General features: G+C 46.2%; 1 protein-coding gene across 1 annotated transcript in view; it reads right to left on the bottom strand.

Annotated features, from left to right (window-relative positions):
• The window catches only part of WDR88 (WD repeat domain 88), a 43,400-nt gene that overhangs the window by 5,830 nt on the left and 18,903 nt on the right, over positions 1-18,667 (bottom strand). The window contains 4 exon segments of the mRNA NM_001246428.1: positions 5,638-5,706; positions 9,420-9,502; positions 13,152-13,339; positions 18,377-18,506. Coding sequence (NP_001233357.1) covers positions 5,638-5,706; positions 9,420-9,502; positions 13,152-13,339; positions 18,377-18,506 — 470 coding nt within the window.

The raw sequence follows: 18,667 nt of genomic DNA, 5'->3' as shown, positions 1-18,667 counted from the left end.
TGGGCAACAAGAGAGAAACTCCGTCTCAAAAATAAAATAAAATAAAATAAATAAATAATGCACATTTTAGATAGATATAGCCTATACCGTGAATTTATAGTGCAAAGGACTTCATTGACAAATACCTGGTCTTTCAAAGCAAGCTTATAGATTTAGTACATTGAACATTTTTGGAGTGCTGGGAAATAAAGCCTACAAATCAAAAAACCTGTTGTTGCCAGTAAGTAAAATCTTTTTTTTTTTTTTTTTTTTTTTTTGTGACTGGGTCTCACTCTGTCACCATCAGTCAGGCACAAGGGTTCCAATTGCTCCACATCCTTTGCCAACATTCATTATTTTCTGAGTTTTTTTATTATAGACCCCCTAATAGATGTGAAGTGATACCTCACTGTGCTTTTGATTTGCATTTCCCTAATGACTAATGATGTTGAGCATCTTGTCATATGCTTCTTGGCCATTTGTATATCTTCTTTGGAGAAATGCCTATTCGAGTCTTTTGCCCATCCTTGAAATGGGTTGTTTGTTTTTTGTTGTTGAGTTTTCGAAGTTCTTTGTGTATTCTGCATATTAATCCCTTATCAGATACATGATGTGCAACTATTTTCTCCCATTCTCTAAGTTGTCTTTTTGCTTTCTTGACAGTATCCTTTGATGCACAAAAGTTCTTAATTTCAACGAAGTTTAGTTTGTCTGTTTTTGCTCTCATTGCCTATACTTTTGTTGTCATATCCATGAAATCACTGCCAAAGTCAGTATCATGAAGATTTTCTCCACTGTTTTCTTCTAAGGGTTTTATAGTTTAGCTCTCAAGTTAAGGTGTTTGATCCTGAGTTAATTTTTCTATACAGTATTAGGTAAGGGTGCAATTTCATTCTTTTGCATGTAAATTTCCAATTTTCCTAGCACCATTTGTTGAAAAGACTGCCCTTTCTCCATTGAATGGTCTCGGCACCCTCATCAAAAATCCCTTATTTCTGGGCTTTCTATTCTAAGCCATTTGTCTATATGTCTGTCCCTATGCCAGAACTACACTGTTTTAATTACTGTAGACTTGTAGTAACTTCAAAGTCAGAAAGTGTGAGTCCTCCAATTTTCTTCTTCTCCTTCTCCCTCTTATTCTTCTCCTTCCCCTTCTCCTTCTTCAAGATTCTTTTGGCTATTCGGGGCCCCTTGCAATTTCATATGAAAATGCTGTTGGAATTTTGATAGGGATTATGCAGAATCTGTAGATTACTTTGAGTAGTACTGACATCTTAATGATGAGTCTTCCTATCCATGACTATAGGATGTCTTTCCATTCATTCAAGTCTTCTTTAATTTCTTTCAGCAATACTTTATAGTATTCATTGTGCCAGTCTTTCACCACCTTTGTTAGATTTATTCCTAAGTATTGTTTTATATGCCATTGTAAATGGAATTGCTCTTCCTTTTCAGATTGTTCATTGCTGGTGTATAGAAACACAACTGCTTTTTTGTGTGTTGATTTTGTACCCTGAAACTTCGTTGAATTCATTTATTAGCTTTAGTAGCTTTCTTGTTAATTCTTTGGAATTTTCTATATTTACGATCATGCCACCTATGAATAGAAATAATTTTGGGGCCGGGCACAGTGGCTCATACCTGTAATCCCAGCACTTTGGGAGGCCGAGGCGGGTGGATCACGGGGTCAGGAGTTCAAGACCACCTTTGCCAACATGGTGAAACGCCATCTCTAGTAAAAATGCAAAAATTAGCCGAGCATGGTGGCACATGCCTGTAATCCCAGCTACTCGGGAGGCTGAGGCAGGAGAATTGCTTGAACCCAGAAGATGGAGGTTGCAGTGAGCCAAGATCATGCCACTGCATGCCAGCCTGGGTGACAGAGCAAGACTCCATCTCAAAAAAAAAAGAAATCATTTTGGCTGGGCATGGTGGCTCACACCTGTAATCCCAGCACTTTGAGAGGCCAAGGTGGGCAGATCACTTGAAGTCAGGAGTTCAAGGCCAGCCTGGACAACATGGTGAAATCCCGTTTCTACCAGGAGAATTGCTTGAACCCAGGAGATGGAGGTTGCAGTGAGTCGAGATTGTGCCACTGCACTCTAGCCTGGGTGACAGAATGAGACCCTAGAAAGAAAGAAGGAGAGAAAGAGAGAGGAGAGAGGAGGAGAGGAGAGAGGAGGAGAGGAGAGGAAAGAGGAGGGAAGGCAGGAAGGAAGGATTGAAGGAAGGAAGAAAGGACAGAAAGAAGGAAGGAAGGAAGGAAGGTTGGGAGGGAGGGAGGGAAGGAAAGGAAGAGAATTTTACCTCTTCCTTTTCAATTTGGATGCCTTTTATTTCTTTTTCTTGTCTGATAGCTCCAGCTAGCACTTCCAGTACAATATTGAATAGTAGCAATGAAAGTAGGCATCCTTGTCCTGATCCTGATCTTAGGGAAGAAAAATTTTAGTCTTTTACCACTGAGAATCATGTTAGCTGCAGATTTTTTCTAAACACTCTTTATCATGTTGCAGAATTATCCTTTTATTCCTAGCTTTCTGAGTTTTTTTATTATTATAATGAAAGGGTTTTGAATTTTTTCAAATGCCTTTTCTGTGTCAGTTGAAATGATTGTATAGGGTTTTTTTTTCCCTTTGTTCTATTAATGTAATATATTACATTGATTTTATGTTGAACCACCCTGTATCCCTGCAATAAATCCCACTTGGTCATGGTAAATAATCCTTTTAATGTACTGTTGGATTTTATTTGCCAATGTTATGTTGAGCATATTTGCATCTATATTAATATGAGATATTAGTCTGTAATTTTCTTTTATTGTCATGTTTGTTCTTGGCTTTGGTATCCAACTCGTGCTGGCCTCATAGAATGAAGTCACTGCTTTACATTAAATATAAGTAATATGTATTTAATCAGTCCTATTTTATTTGTGTTCTCTTTTTTAAACAGTCTCTTACCTCTATATATCTTAAGAATATATAATATAACCTACAAAATTTATTATTTATTTATTGGAGACAGGGTCTAGCTCTGTCACCCAGGATAGAATGTAGTGGCATGATTGTAGCTCACTGCAGCCTCCGCCTCCCATGCTCAAACCATCCTCCCATCTCAGCCTCCTGAGTAGCTGGAACTACAGGTGTGCGCCACCACTCCTAGCTAATTTTTTGTATTTCTGGTAGAGACAGGGTTTCACCATGTTGTCCAAGCTGGTCCCAAACCCCTGGGCTCAAGCGAACCTCCCACCTCTGCCTCCCAAAGTGCTAGGATTACAAGCATGAGCCACTGCGCCTAGCCAAAAGTTTAAATATTCAATAATTTTTTTTAAAGAGACAGGGTCTCACTCTGTCGCCCAGGCTGGAGTATAATGGCATGATCACAGCCCACTGCAGCCTCAACCTCCTAAGCTCAAGCATTCCTCCCATCTCAGCCTCCCAAGTAGCTGGGCCTGGAGTAACTGAGACTATAGGCTCATATCACTATGCTTGGCTAATTTTTTGTAGAGACAGGGTTTTGCCACGTTGCCTAGGCTGGTCTCAAACTCCTGAGCTCAAGCTATCTGCCTGCCTTGGCCTCCCAAAGTGCTGGGATTACAGACGTGAGTGGCCACAACACCCAGCTTTTTTTTTTTTTTTTTTTTGAGACCACAACCAGTCTCACTGTTTGGCCCAGGCTGGAGTGCAGTGATGCCATCATGACTCACTGCAGCCTCGACCTCCCAGGCTCAAGCCATCCTCCCACCTCAGCCTCCCAAGTAGCTGGACCTGGAGTGGCTGGGACTACAGCCACACACCACCACACTCGGTTAATTTTTTAAAGTTTTTCTGTAGAGATAGCGTCTCACTATGTTGCCAAGGCTGGTCTCCAACTCCTGGACTTAAGCGATCCTCCCACCTTAACCTCCCAAAGTGCTGGGATTACAGGCATGAGCCACCATGCCCAGCCAAGATTTTTTTAAAAGTAACACTAAAGTACTGTATCAAAGAATAGAAAGAAACATTATAATTTTTTTTTTTTTTTTTGAGACAGAGTTTCACTCTTGTCACCCAGGCTGGAGGGCCATGGCGTGATCTCGTGATCTCGTCTCACTGCATCCTCTGCCTCCTGGGTTCAAGTGATTCTCCTGCCTCAGCCTCCCAAGTAGCTGGGATTACAGGCGCCTGCCACCATGCCCGGCTAAGTTTTGTATTTTTAGTAAAGACGGGGCTTCACCACGTTGGCCAGGCTGGTCTCAGACTCCTGACCTCAGGTGATCCACCCGCCTCGGCCTCCCAAAGTGCTGGGATTACAGGCGTGAGTCACTTCACCTGGCCAATATTTTTGTATTTTTCTCAAACATATTTGTTTAATTTGCCCTACTGTTAATTACTACTAATTGTCGCTGTTCACTAGTCCTGTTGTTTTGCTTAAATAATAATATTCATGGAACAGAAAAGTAAAAAATATAAAATAATGTATAATTTCAAGTGAACCTTTACTTCTTATTTTTATATTAAAGTAGTAACATATGGGCATATAATCTTTTGCTATATATTGTATTATTATGGTTTGTTGTTTTTTTTTTCTGATATGTTTGTATTCCAAGTTGGCTCTCTAAAAAGTTGATCATGCTAGGCAGCGCCTCTCCCACAGTCTCCTGGATCTAGAAACCTCTAGCCTAGAACATGACATGCTCAAATAAAGGGGTCCCCGACCCCCCAGTCTGTGGCCTGTTAGGAAATGGGCCACACAGCAGGAGGTGAGCAGGGGGTGAAGCTTCATCTGTATATATAGCCGCTCCCTGTCACTAGCTTTACCACCTGAGCTCCACCTCCTGTCAGATCGGTGGCCACATTAGATTCTCACAGGAGCACAAAGCCTATTGTGAACTGTGCATGCGAGGGATCTAGGCTGTGTGCTCCTTATGAGAATCTAATGCCTGATGATCTGTCACTGTCTCCCATCACCCCCAGATGGGACCGTCTAGTTGCAGGAAAACAAGCTCAGGGCTCCCACTGATTCTACATGATGCTGACTTGTATAATTATTTCATAATATATTACAATGTAATAATAATAAAGTGCACAATAAATGTAATGCCCTTGCACCATCCCAAAACCATCCCCCGCCCCCCAACCATGGAATAATTGTCTTCCACGAAACTGGTCCCTGGTGCCAAAAAGGTTGGGGGCTGCTGCTCTAATATGGGTGGAGGGCGGAGTAGGTCCCCACTTCTCCGGGGCTCACACCTGCAGGACAGCTGTTGGGATATCCTGGGCTGGCTGCTATGTGCCAGTGGAATGGGAATCTCAAGATGCAGTGCTGCAGGAAAGGGAGACCCCCCCGGACCTTGGGCAGTGTCAAAGGCTTATCCATGAGTTGATGCTTCCCCTTCAAGTCCCCCATTGGCTCCATTGCTCACTGATCCAGCCAGACTCTTTTTCCAACAAAGTTCAAATGTCAACGGTGCAGACACAGAAATACCTGGAAACTCCAAACTCATCGCGTTTGCGCACAGAAGGACATGCTGTCCACATTCCCAGGCAGCTCCGTGAACACGATGGCCCGGTCAGGTACAGCTCACCGAACCCACCCAGGAATTTTATACTTGGCAATAACTCTTCCACTATCACCAATCCTGGCGAATGTGATCGATATTGTAAGCTTGACCACTTTTACCTTGGAAGCAGACAGGATCCATTTCTTGTTGTTGCTAATGGCAACATCCATCACCCAGTCATTATGGCCCTGAAGAAATATCAAATTTTAATGAAAACGTGGAGAAAATAATTTTGAAAGAACAACAAAAACAAGCTGGGTGTAGTGGCTCACACCTGTAACCTGCCTTTTGGGAAGCCGAGGCGGGAGGGTCACCTGAGCCCAGGAGGTGGAAGCTGCAGTGAGCCATGATTGCACCACTGCACTTCAGCCTGGGCAACAGAGTGAGGTCCCATATCTAAAAAAACAACAAAAAGTCAAGAACCCAGTGTTGCTTACATTTAAGAGTAGCTGGCTGAGTGCAGTGGCTCATGCCTGTAATCTCAGTACTCTGGGAGGTTGAGGTGGACAGATTGCTTGAGTCTAGGAGTTTGAGACCAGCCCGGGCAACATAGTGAAACCCCATCTCTACTAAAAATACAAAATATTAGCCGAGCATGGTGGCATGCGCCTGTAATCCCAACTACTCAGGAGGCTAAGGTGGGAGAGTCACCGGAGCCCGGGGAGGTTGAGGCTGCAGTGAGTCATGATCATGCACTCCAGCCTGGGCAACAGAGTGAGACTGTCTCAAAAAAAAAAAAAAAGGAAAGAGCAGAGCAGCTCATTGTACTTCCTCAGTTTCATCAACAACATTTAGGGTGGAATACAAAGTGTAAAGACATGTGATATATGTACATTCTGTGTTTTTTTGTTGTTGTTTTTTGGGGTTTGTTTGTTTGTTTTGAGACAGAGTTTTGCTCTTGTCGCCCAGGCTGGAGGGCAATGGTGCAATCTCCACTCACTGCAACCTTCACCTCCTGGGTTCAAGCAATTATCCAGCCTCAGCCTGCCAAGTAGCTGGGATTACAGGTGCCCATCACCATGCCCAGCTAATTTTTTTTTTTTTTTTTGAGACGGAGTCTCGCTCTGTCACCCAGGCTGGAGTGCAGTGGTGTGATCTCAGCTCACTGCAAGCTCCGCCTCCCAAGTCCACGCCATTCTCCTGCCTCAGCCTCCCGAGTAGCTGGAACTACAGGCGCCCGCCACCACACCCGGCTAATTTTTTGTATTTTTAGTAGAGATGGGGTTTCACTGTGTTAGCCAGGATGGTCTCGATCTTCTGACTTCGTGATCTGCCTGCCTCGGCCTCCCAAAGTGCTGGCATTACAGGCGTGAGTCACCGCACCCCACCTAATGTTTGTATTTTTAATAGAGATGGAGTTTCACCATGTTGGCCAGGCTGGTCTCGAACTCCTGACCTCAAGTGATCCACCTGCCTCAGCCTCACAAAGTGCTGGGATTACAGGCATGAGCCACCGCGCCCTACCCATTCTATATTTATTTATTTAGTTATTTTTATTTTGACACAGGGTCTTACTCTGTCCCCCAGGCTGGAGTGTAGCAGCTCAATCATAGCTCACTGCAGCCTCAACCTCCTGGGCTCAAGTGATTCTCCTGCCTCAGCCTCCCGAGTAGCTGGGACTACAAATGTGTGTGCCACTGTGTATGGTTTTTTAAAATAGTACTCGGGTGTTTAGCAAGATTGGGGGAGAAATATTATATTCCCAGCTGGTCTCAGGTTTTCATTTGCATTCTTTGTTCTAGGAAATACCCCTCAGAGGCCCTGTAAGTGAGGGGGCTTTTTGCTTCCAATAACTGCAAACTCGATCCACTGTGGCTTAAGCAGAGAAGGAGTGGGGTGTTTTCTTTGGGTACATAGGAGCTCAGAGCAGGCCGGGCGCGGTGCTCCACGCCTGTAATGCCAGCACTTTGGGAGGCCGAGGCAGATAGATCACGAGGTCAGGAGATCGAGACCAGCCTGGCTAACATGGTGAAACCCCATCTCTACTAAAAAATAAAAATAAAAATAAAAATAAAAAAAATTAGCCGGGCATGGTGGTGGGCACCTGTAGTCCCAGCTACTCAGGAGGCTGAGGTAGGAGAATGGTGTGAACCCGGGAGGCGGAACTTGCAGTGAGCCAAGATCATGCCACTGCACTCTAGCCTGGGCGACAGAGCGAGACTCCCGTCTCAAAAAAAAACAAACAAAAAAAACAGCTCAGAGCAGATAGCTGCCATTGCTGCCTCAGACACTGAATGATGTCTGGGCTTTATGCCAGCATCTCTGTCCTTCTTTGGCCTTCCCCGTATGGAAAGAGGCAGAAAGTGAGGCCATCGTGTGGTCAGAGAAAAAGGAATCAGAGGGAAGGTTAAACCGCTTAGTGTAATTAAAGGACAGGAATTTGAGGATGGGAGCACAGAGAAAGAGGAGAGAAAAGGAGAGAGAATAGAACAACCGGCTCTGTCACCCAGGCTGGAGTCCAGTGGTGCAATCTCAGCTCACTGCAGCCTCTGCCTCCCAGGCTCTAGAGATTCTTATGCCTCAGCCTCCCAAGTAGCTGGGACTACAGGTGGGCATGACCACACCTGGCTAATTTTTGTATTTTTAGTAGAGATGGTGTTTCACTATGTTGGCCAGGCTGGTCTCGAACTCCTGACCTCCAATGATCCTCCAGCCTCAGCCTCCCAAAGTGCTGGGATTACAGGCATGAGCCACTGTGCCTAGATGACAGAGGGACTTTGAGCACAGAGAGGTTTAACATTCCATTTCAAGCCGTTTATTTGCTGTGAGTAAACTCACTTTGTCTCCCCAAGTCCTAGGAGAAGACAGCTCAGACAGACCAGTCCCAGGGACCTGAATATGGGCTGCTCAAGGACACATGTCTACTTTGTGTCCCTGGGAACAGAAAGACCAAGAATCAGGGATGCATGCATTCACAGCCAAAGGTGACAGTGAGATTGTGAAACCAGGGAGTATGCAGAAATCCTGGGGTGTGGGGCCCCTTGGGGGAACAGGGGCACAGCATGAGGCAATTGTGGGTTCTTGCTGTGTTGGATAACACATCCCCTTATCATAGAGCCACTCTGAGTTGGGGCTCCTCTCATCCTCTCACTTGTAGCCCAGAGCATTCAGTTGACATCCCCATTTTGGAACCCCAAGCTTTCTGTGCATGCCTCACTAGGGCATGCGTCTCTCTTCAAGGTAATTTCTGTTTTTTGTTTTGTTTTGTTTTGTTTTGTTTTGTTAGAGACAGAATCTCACTCTATCGCCCAGGCTGGAGTGCAGTGGCGCAATCTTGGCCCAGTGCAACCTCCGCCTCCCGGGTTCAAGCGATCCTCCCACCTCAGCCTCCCAAGTAGCTGGGACTACAGGTTTGCACCACCACACCCGGCTGATTTTTGTATTTTTAGTAGAGATGGGGGTTTCACCATGTTGGCCAGGCTGGTCTCAAACTCCTGACCTCAGGTGATCCGCCCACCTCAGCCTCCCAAAGTACTGGGATTACAGGAGTGAGCCACAGTGCCCAGGCCTGCACAGTAACTTCTGCTGTTCTTAGACACTCCCACCTCAGGGTTTTTGCATCAGCTGTTCCATCTGCCTGGACTGCCCTTCTTCTTCAAGATCCCCACTTATGTAGTCCTTTCTGTTCTCAGCTCAAACACCTCCTTCTCCAGGAAGCTCTGCCCATGCAATGTGGATGGGTCCCCCGCATCTGTCCCCATCATGTCACCCTGTTGTGGTTTCTCCATTTCACTCCTCACAGTCGGTGGTGTGTTTGCTGGCTTCCTGTCTGTCCTTCATCAGCCCACGGAGGCATCAAGGCCTGTGTCACTCACAGCTGTGTCCCCAGCAACCAGCATTGAGCACAGGAAGGACTCGGGAGGGAAGTTCAGATCCTCAATCTCATGTTGGCCACATGTACCTTCAAAGAGAGCTTCCGGTAGCCTTCTGCTACATCCCAAATAGCCACAGTCCTATCAAACCCTCCAGAAATGAGAAAAGAGCCTGCAACAGAAAATGAAAGGGTGGAGATGGGGGTCAACTTTCCAAGCCAAGTGAGCCCAAAGCCAGCTGAAGATGCCTTGGTGAGGCACCACCTCAGCTCACTCTGACAACACTGAAACCCCTTCCTGGAGTGGCTCCACGACCCCAAGCTAATTACAGCTGATTCTTATCATTTGCAGTAGTCATGTTCTATGACAGGGGTCCCCAGTCCCTGGGCCACAGACTGGTACCAATCCGTGGCCTGTTGGGAACCAGGCCACCAAGCAGACAGTGAGTGGTGGGCAAGCAAGCCAAAGCTTCATCTGTATTTACAGCCGCTCCCCATCGCTCGTATTACCACCTGAGCTCGGCCTCCTGTCAGATCAGCTGCAGCATTCGATTCTCACAGGAGCATGAACCCTATTGTGAACTGCGCATGCGAGGGATTAGGTTGTGCACTCTTTATGAGAATCTAATGCCTGATGATCTGTCACTGTCTCCCATCACCCCCAGATGGGACCGTCTAGTTGCAGGAAAACAAGCTCAGGGCTCCCACTGATTCTACGTGATGCTGACTTGTATAATTATTTCACTATATATTACAATGTAATAATAATAAAAATAAAGGGCACAATCAATGTAATACACTTGGGTCATCCCGAAACCATCCTCCACAGCTCCCATTTATGGAAAAGTTGTCTTCCATGAAACCTGTCCCTGGCGCCAGAAAGGTTGGGGGCCTCTGCAGTTTTTGCAGACACTGAATTAGTGAATACTGAACCATCGCTCCCAGGGGAAATACAGGGTCAGGTTCCTACGAGCTCTGGTCACATTCTCATCAGTTGATCAGTACGTAACTTTGTTTTATGTGTGTTTCTGTTTAAAGACACCTTATTGCATATATACTGTTGATTTGTTTACATTGAACTCACAACCAACAGCTGTAACTCATGCCTGAATGGATGCATGCATTTTCCCCATCATAGCACTCTTGCGCTTAGGAATGGCAAACAGCACTTTGGCACTGTGGTTAGGGATCATTTTATTTGTTATTTATTTATTTATTTATTTTTAGAGACAAGGTCTTGCTCTGTCACCCAGGCTAGAGTGCAGTGATGCAATCAGCTCATAGCAGCTTCAAATCCTGGTCTCAAGCAATCCTCCCACTTCAGTTACCAAGTAGCTGGGACTACAAGCAGGTGCCAGCACACCTGGCTAAATTTTTTTTTTTTGGTAGAGATGGGGTCTCACTATGTTGCCCAGGCTGATCTCAAACTCCTGGGTTCAAGCAATACTCCCGCCTCAGCACCCCCCCAGCACTGAAATTAAAGCTGTGAGCCACCACACACGGCTAAGGGAGCCATTTTACACAGCAAAATCACTAACAAAAAGCAAAACAAAGCCCAGGTGTGGTGGCTCACGTCTGTAATCCCAGCACTTTGGGAGGCTGAGGCAGGCAGATCACATGAGGACAGGAGTTCAAGACCAGCCTGGCCAACATGGCGAAACCCCATCTCTACCAAAAATACAAAAATTAGCCAGGCATGGTAGTGCGCACCTGTAATCCAAGCTACTTGGAAGGCTGAGGCAGGAGAATCGCTTGAACCCAGGAGGCAGAGGTTGCAGTGAGCCAAGATCGCGCAACTGCGCTCCAGCCTGGGCAACAGAGGGAGTAAAACAAACAAACAACAACAACAAAAAAAAATGGTGGCACTAAATAGACCACAAAAAGGACATTTTACCACGTGGGAGGTGAAACAAGAAGGCAGAGTGTTGCCTTGTCCAACCTCAGCTGGGAGGTGACTTAGATTTTTTGCTGCTCTTCACATCTGTGAGTGACCTTGAAAGTGCCATGAATGTTGACTTTAGGTTTACAAATAAATATCAGCAAGTAGGTGACTTCACAAATACAGAATCTGGAATAATAATGATTAACTGCATGTGATTCTTTTTTCTTTCTTTCTTTTTTTCTTTTTTTGAGACAGAGTCTCACTCCGTCACCCAGGCTAGAGTGTAGGAGCGCAGTGGCATAATTTTGGCTCAACTGCATGTGATTCTGAACCCCATAAAGCCAAGGACAGAAGCTGGCAGGGTGCCTCACAGTGGGACTTAGACAAGGGGTGCTGCTGAAGAGGGAAAGTTGCCCAGAAGCACCCTAGTGCTTCTCAAGCCAGGCCCCAGTGGCATGTGTGCCAGCTGAGGCCCCCAGACACACAGAGCAAGCCCCACTTCTCACCAGGATAGGGGAGCATACGTTTGGCTCCTGAGTGTCAAGAGCACCCACTTCCCTCCCTGGAGCTGGCTAGCCGCGGTGGCTTCCTGTCACTGCCCCCATTCACCTCTATGTCCCTTTATCTGGCAACAGCTCCCAATTTCCTGTGGGGAAACACTCCTGGCCTACTCTTAGTCCCTCTGCATCAGGGGGTTCTGACCCCAACCCTAGCTCTGCAGGTGGGCAAGTCACCCAGACCTGGCCAATCAGAGGCTTTCATTGCCCCCTAAGTGATTCATTAAGAGATGGACATGTGTCCCAAGCTGAGCCAATGGGAGTCTTCCCTGGGACTTGTTCTGGCACCATCAGACAGAAGGTCTCTTTCTCCAGGACTGCCAGGGGCCAGAACTAGGCTGAGCTGGACCACTAAAGGTCCTCTTTACCTCTTTAATTTTATATATATATATATATATTTTTTTTTTTTTTTTTTTTTTTTTTTTTGAGACAGAGTCTCGCTCTGTCACCCAGGCTGGAGTGCAGTGGTGCAATCTTGGCTCACTGCAGCCTCCGCCTCCCGGGTTCAAGCGATTCTCCTGCCTGAGGCTCCCGAGTAGCTGGGATTACAGGCATCCACCACCACACCTGGCTAATTTTTGTATTTTTTAGTAGAGATGGGGTTTCACCATGTTGGCCAGGCTGATCTTGAACTCCTGACCTCAGGTGATCCGCCCACCTCAGCCTCCCAAAGTGCTGGGATTACAGGCGTGAGCCATTGTGCCTGGCCTTTTTTTTTTTTTCTTTTTAGACACAGGGTCTCACTCTGTTGCCCAGGCTGGAGTGCAGTAGCACAATCATAGCTCACTGCAGCCTCAAACTCCTGGGCTCAAGTGATCCTCCCACCTCAGCCTCTTGAAGAGCTGAGACTACAGGTGTGCACCACCACACCCAGCTAATTTTTTAATTTTTTTGTAGAGACAGGGTCTTGCTGTGTTGCCCAGGCTGGTCTTGAACTCCTGGCTTCAAGCAGTCCTCCCACCTTGGCCTCCCAAAGCATTGGGATTACAGGCATAAGGCACCTCATCTGGCCATCTTTGCCTCCTTGGGGGTAAAGGCTGATACAGAGGGAAGCTAGGTTGAAAGACAGAGTGGAAGGGTTGGGTTCCCAACAGCATTGACTCTCTTGTCCCATCCATGCCTGAAGTCAGACGTGCTCTTGGACTTTTCCATTACAGGATTAATCAATTTCTTTGGTTGCATACGCCACATTGAGCTGAGTTTCTACCACTGTAAACTGGTACCTGTGGTCTTCCCTCTTGGCTTTTTTGTTCTCGTGGGGAAGAATCCGCCCTCCCTGTCAGCATCATTGGAAATTGCCTCTCTGTCCATTTGAACGGAACATGGAGAACTCTGCCCAGCACTCCCACAGGAATGGAGGCCTTCTGCATGTTAATTACTCACTGTCTCTGGCAAAGTGACAGGAACTGACAGAACCTTCGTGGCCCTGCATCAGAGTCACACAGGCTCCACGGTTTCGAAACTCCCCTGTGTGGACGTTCCATATTTTTAAGTTTTTATCCCAGGAGCTTGTACACAGGAAATGGCCACTGAAGGTAAAACAGCAGTTTGAGATTGCATTGGAATGTGCCCTGAAACACAAATGGTGGGGTGCACACATTAGCGCTTTGCTCCTGGAGGACCTGAAGACATATCTAAAGCCGGGGGTATTTTCTCCTGTGAGCTCATGGTCGGGGTGCACATGCTAGTACTTCGCCCCAAGAGGACCTGAAGACATACCTAAGTGGGGGTCAGCATCTCCTGTGAGCTCATGTTCATCATGCCTTTGATCACTGCCTACCATGGTCCAGATGTGAATTGCTCAGACTGTCACGCTGTTCCAGCATTTCTCGACTGCACCAATTTTTAGAAAAATAATAATAGAGACAGTGTTTCACTATGTTACCCAGGCTGCTCTCAAACTCCTAGGCTCTAGTGATTCACCTGCCTTGGCCTCCCAAAGTAGTGCTGGGATTACAGGCATGAGCCACGGCACCGGGCCAACCACACCAAGGTGGACATTTTGAGCTGGGTCACTCAGAGTTGCGGGGGCCGTCCTGTGTTCTGTAGGAGGTGGAGCAGCATCCCTGGCCTCTCCTGGCTAGATGCCAGGAACCCCCACACCCAGTTGTGACAACAAAACATGAGTCCAGACATTGTCAAATGTCCACTGGGGCACAAATTGCCCTCATTTGGGAAGATTCTGCAGTATTCCCTTGGCGCTGGAGGGAAAAGCAGCTGGTTTCAGGAGTGATTGATTGACAGACAGCCTTTGGGGCTTGGTGCTGGATCGCGCTTACACAGAGGCTCTCTCCTGCTCCCCATCTTTCCCCCAGCAATGTCAGGCGTGGTCTCGCCCGTTCCACCCCTCTCTTACTTACTCCTCTGCTTCTCCACCCCAACTATTCACTCTCCCTTTTTCTCACTCCTATCCTCATTTGTCTTCAGTGCTATTCAAGTATATTTCAGTGTTGTATATTTAATTAATAAAATTGTGGGTTATTTGGCTGGGTGCAGTGGCTCATGCCTATAATCCCAGCACTTTGGGAGGCCTAGGTGGAAGGATTGCTTGAGCCCAGGATTTTGACACCAGCCTGGGCAACATAGCAAGACCCCATCTCTATAAAAAATATAAAAATTAGCTGGGCATGGTGGTACATGCCTGTAGTCCCAGCTACTCTGGAGGCTGAAGCAGGAGAATCACTTGAACCCAGGAGGTGGAGGTTGCAGTGAGCCAAGATTGTGCCATTGCACTCCAGCCTGGGCAACAGTGCAAGACTCTATCTCGGAAAAAAAAATGAAGTTATTCATTCCAATTTTTAAGCATCTTCTTTTTCAGAAAAATAATAATAATAAAAAGCCTGTCTGTATTTTGCCACTTTTTGTTTGTAACCCTCAATGTCTTTCTCCTGTGATTCTCACCTCCTCTTGTAAGCAGAGTTTTCTCTGAGTAGCCTGGATCATAAAATCAATCATTTGACCTGAAGAAAAGGTTGAGCAAAACAATTTTCTAGAGCTCAGATCAGAGTTTTGGAACCCATTTTGGTTCTTTGAAAGGCACAAACTGAGCAACGCCAAAGAAGAAGAAATGTCAGCTTCGCAGGGGCACCCAGGATAAACCTCACCAATTCCCAGTGCCTGGTGAGCTAAGAACCATGCTGGCATATCATGGAGGTTGACTGCAAGCTCTCCCAGCAGCCAGACACTGTCATTGAGGTTTAAACCAGAGGTATACCCAGAGGATTATAAATCATTCTACTATAAAGACACATGCACACGTATGTTTATTGCAGCATTATTCACAATAGCAAAGACTTCGTGTCAACCCAAATGCCCATCAATGATAGACTGGATAAAGAAAATGTGGTACATATATACCATGGAATACTATGCAGCCATGAGAAAGAATGAGATCATGTCCTTTGCAGGGACATCATCCTCAGCAAACTAACCCAGGAACAGAAGACCAAACACCACACGTTCTCATTCATCAGTGGGAGTTGAACAGTGAGAACACATAGACACAGGGAGGGGAACATCACACACTGAGGCCTGTCAGGGGGTGGGAGGCAAGTGGAGGGAGAGCATTAGTACAAATACCTAACGCATGCGGGGCTTAAAACCTAGATGATGCGTTGATAGATGCAGCAAACCACCATGGCACATGTATACCTATGTAACAAACCTGCACATGTGTCCTGGAACTTAAAGTAAAAAAAAAGACATAGCAATTTCTAAATAAATAAATAAATAAACCAGAGGTATCTCTATGGACTCTCATTTCACATAAATCCCACTTCTCGTAGAAGGCCATTTCACCTGCACAGAAGTTTGGGGAAATGGCTATGCTGCACGCACAGTTCTAGACAAGATGGAGTCAACTTTAAAAGTGATTTTTTTAAATGGCTGAAATTTTACCAAATTTGGCAAAATATATAAACCTACAGATTCAAGAATCTGAGTAAAACCCAACAGGATAAATCCAAAGAAATCTACACCCAGACACATAATTACACTTCAGAAAACTAAGGACAACAAAAATATCTTGAGAGCAGCAAGAGAGAAATGACTTTTTACCTATAGGAGAAAAACAATATGAATGACAGTGTAAATGAAAACCACAGTGTGGCCAGGCACAGTGGCTCATGCCTGTAATCCCAGCACTTTGGGAGGCCGAGGTGAGTGGATCACAAGGTCAGGAGTTTGAGACCAGCCTGGCCAATATGGTGAAACCCTGTCTCTACTAAAAATACAAAAATTAGTTGGGCATGGTGGCGGGCGCCTGTAGTCCCACCTACTCGGGAGGCTGAGGCAGGAGAATTGCTTGAACCCGGGAGGCGGAGGTTACAGCGAGCCAAGATTGCACCACTGCAAATGATATAGCTGATCTTGCTAGAGGATTTAAAAAATTCATAATGTCGGTCGGGCTATATCATTTTCAGTTCTCAGTGCAAAATTAATAAGCAAGATCCCCATTCCTGAAAAAGCTAAGCACAGTATTACCATTTGATCCAACAATTCCACTCCTGGGTATACAGAGTAAAGAATTAAAAACAGGCCAGGTGCAGTGGCTCACACCTGTCATCCCAGAACTTTGGGAGGCCAAAGTGAGAGGATCACTTGAGCTCAGAAGTTCAGGACTAGCTTGGGAGACATAATGAGGCCCCGTTTCTGCAAAAAAAAAAAAAAAAAAAAAAACTTAAAAATTAGCCAGGCATGGTGGTGTGCACCTGTAGTCTCAGCTACTCAGGAAGTTGAGGCAAGAGGATCACTTGAGCCTAGGAATCCGAGGCTCCAGTGAGCTATGATCACGTCACTGCACTCCAGCCTGGGCAACAGAGCAAGACTCTGTCTCGAAATCAAATCAAATAAAAAGAATTGAAAGCAGGAACTCAAAGTTACATGTACATGTGTTCATAGCAGCATTATTCCCAATAACTAAAAGGTAGAAACAGCCTAAGAGGTCATCAACAGATGAACAGATAAACAAAATGTGGCATGTACACCTATAATGCAGTACTATTCAGTCATCAAAAGGAATGAAGTTCTTAATCCCAGCACTGTGGGAGGCCGAGGTGGGTGGATCACAAGGTCAGGAGTTTGAGACCAGCCTGGCCAACATGATGAAACCCCGTCTCTACTAAAAATACAGAAATTAGCCAGGTGTGGTGGTGGGCGCCTGTAATCCCAGCTACTCAGGAGGCTGAAGCAGGAGAATCACTTGAACCCAGGAGGCAGAGGTTGCAGTGAGCCAAGATGGCACCACTGCACTCCAGCCTGGGGTACATAGCGAGACTAAGACTCAAAGGAAAAAAAAGGAATGAAGTTCTGATGTTCTGATGCAGGCTACAACACAGATGAACCTTGAGGACATTATTTTAAGTGAAATAACCCAATCACAAGAGGACAAATAATGTATGATTCTACTTATATGAAATATCTAGAATAGGCAGATTCATAGAGACAGAAAGTAGAATAAACATTACCCAGGGCTGGGGGCATGGGGAATGGGGAGTTATTGCTTAACGGGTAAGAGCTTCTGTCTGAGATGATGAAATCATTTTGGAAATAAACAGTGGTGATGGTTGCACAACACTGTGAATGTAATGAATGGCAGAGAATTGCACACTTAAAAATGGTTAAAATGTCATGTTTTATGTTGTGTGTGTGTATATATATATATATATATATTTTTTTTTTTTTTGAGACAGAGTCTCACTCTGTCACCTAGGCTGGAGTGCAGTGGCACAATCTTGGCTCACTGCAACCTCCGCCTCCTGGATTCAAGCTATTCTCCTTCCTCAGCCTCCTGAATAGCTGGGATTACAGGTGCCCGCCACCACGCCCAGCTAAGTTTTCTATTTTTACTAGAGATGGGGTTTCACTATGTTGACCAGGCTGGTCTCGAACTCCTGACCTCAGGTGATCCACCCCCTCGGCCTCCCAAAGTGCTGGGATTACAGGCGTGAGCCACCGAGCCCAGCCCCAAAATTTTTTTAAATGATAATGTAATATCTCCAAAACGACTGAATTCACTTTATTTATTTATTTTTTTTAGACAGGGTCTTACTTCATTGTCCAGGCTGGGGTACAGTGGTGCAATCATAGCTCACAGCAGCCTCAAACTCCTGGGCTCAAGCAATCCTCCAGCCTCAGCCTCCTGAGTAGCTGGGACTACAGGTGTGTGACACCACACCCAGCTAATTTTTAAATTTTTTGTAGAGATGGGGTCTTGTGACATTGCCCGGGCTGGTGTTGAACTCCTGGCCTGAAGTGATCCTCCCACTTTGGCCTCCCAAAGCTCTGGGATTACAGCCATGAGCCACACGCCCAGCCAGACCTTCCCATTTTACAGGAGATGCTGGAACTTCACATTTTGTGGACTTCTCTGCACAATGGTTTCCACTAGTGGCTCACATTGAAACAAATGCATCTGAGGCCCAGCCCAGCCCAGCCCACAGGCCACAGCTGATGGCTCCCTCCTGCCTGCCTGTCCCCAGCCTCCTCAGAGCACCTATGACCAAGCTACAGACGTGTCCACATGGATGCTGGCTTATGTGGAATTCAGGAAGGCATGAATGGGGACGCCCCACCCAAACTCCCTTCTGGCCTCCTGGGGCCCAACTCACTTAGTGATGGTGAGCAGCGTGGCCTGGGATGTAACATCCCAGATCTTGATGCACCTGTCCAATGAGACAGAAGCCACCCTCTGGCTGTCGGGGTCAAAGCAGCATGACGTGATGGACCTTGTGTGATGATCTGCAGAACACGGAGGAAAGGGACTTGAGACCACGCCTTCCACCTGCTGGGCTGGAGGACTCCCATGACTTCCCCAGCCAGTGACGATTACAAAACACAATTCCAGTTTTCATCAGGAGCTACACACCTGCACAAACATTCCTGAGTGACTACTATGTCCC

This window comes from Pan troglodytes, chromosome 20 (genome assembly GCF_028858775.2).
Source record: "Pan troglodytes isolate AG18354 chromosome 20, NHGRI_mPanTro3-v2.0_pri, whole genome shotgun sequence".
Lineage (NCBI taxonomy): Eukaryota > Metazoa > Chordata > Mammalia > Primates > Hominidae > Pan > Pan troglodytes.
The sequence above is the reverse complement of the archived record's forward strand: the minus strand, read 5'-3'. Positions and strand labels throughout refer to the sequence as shown.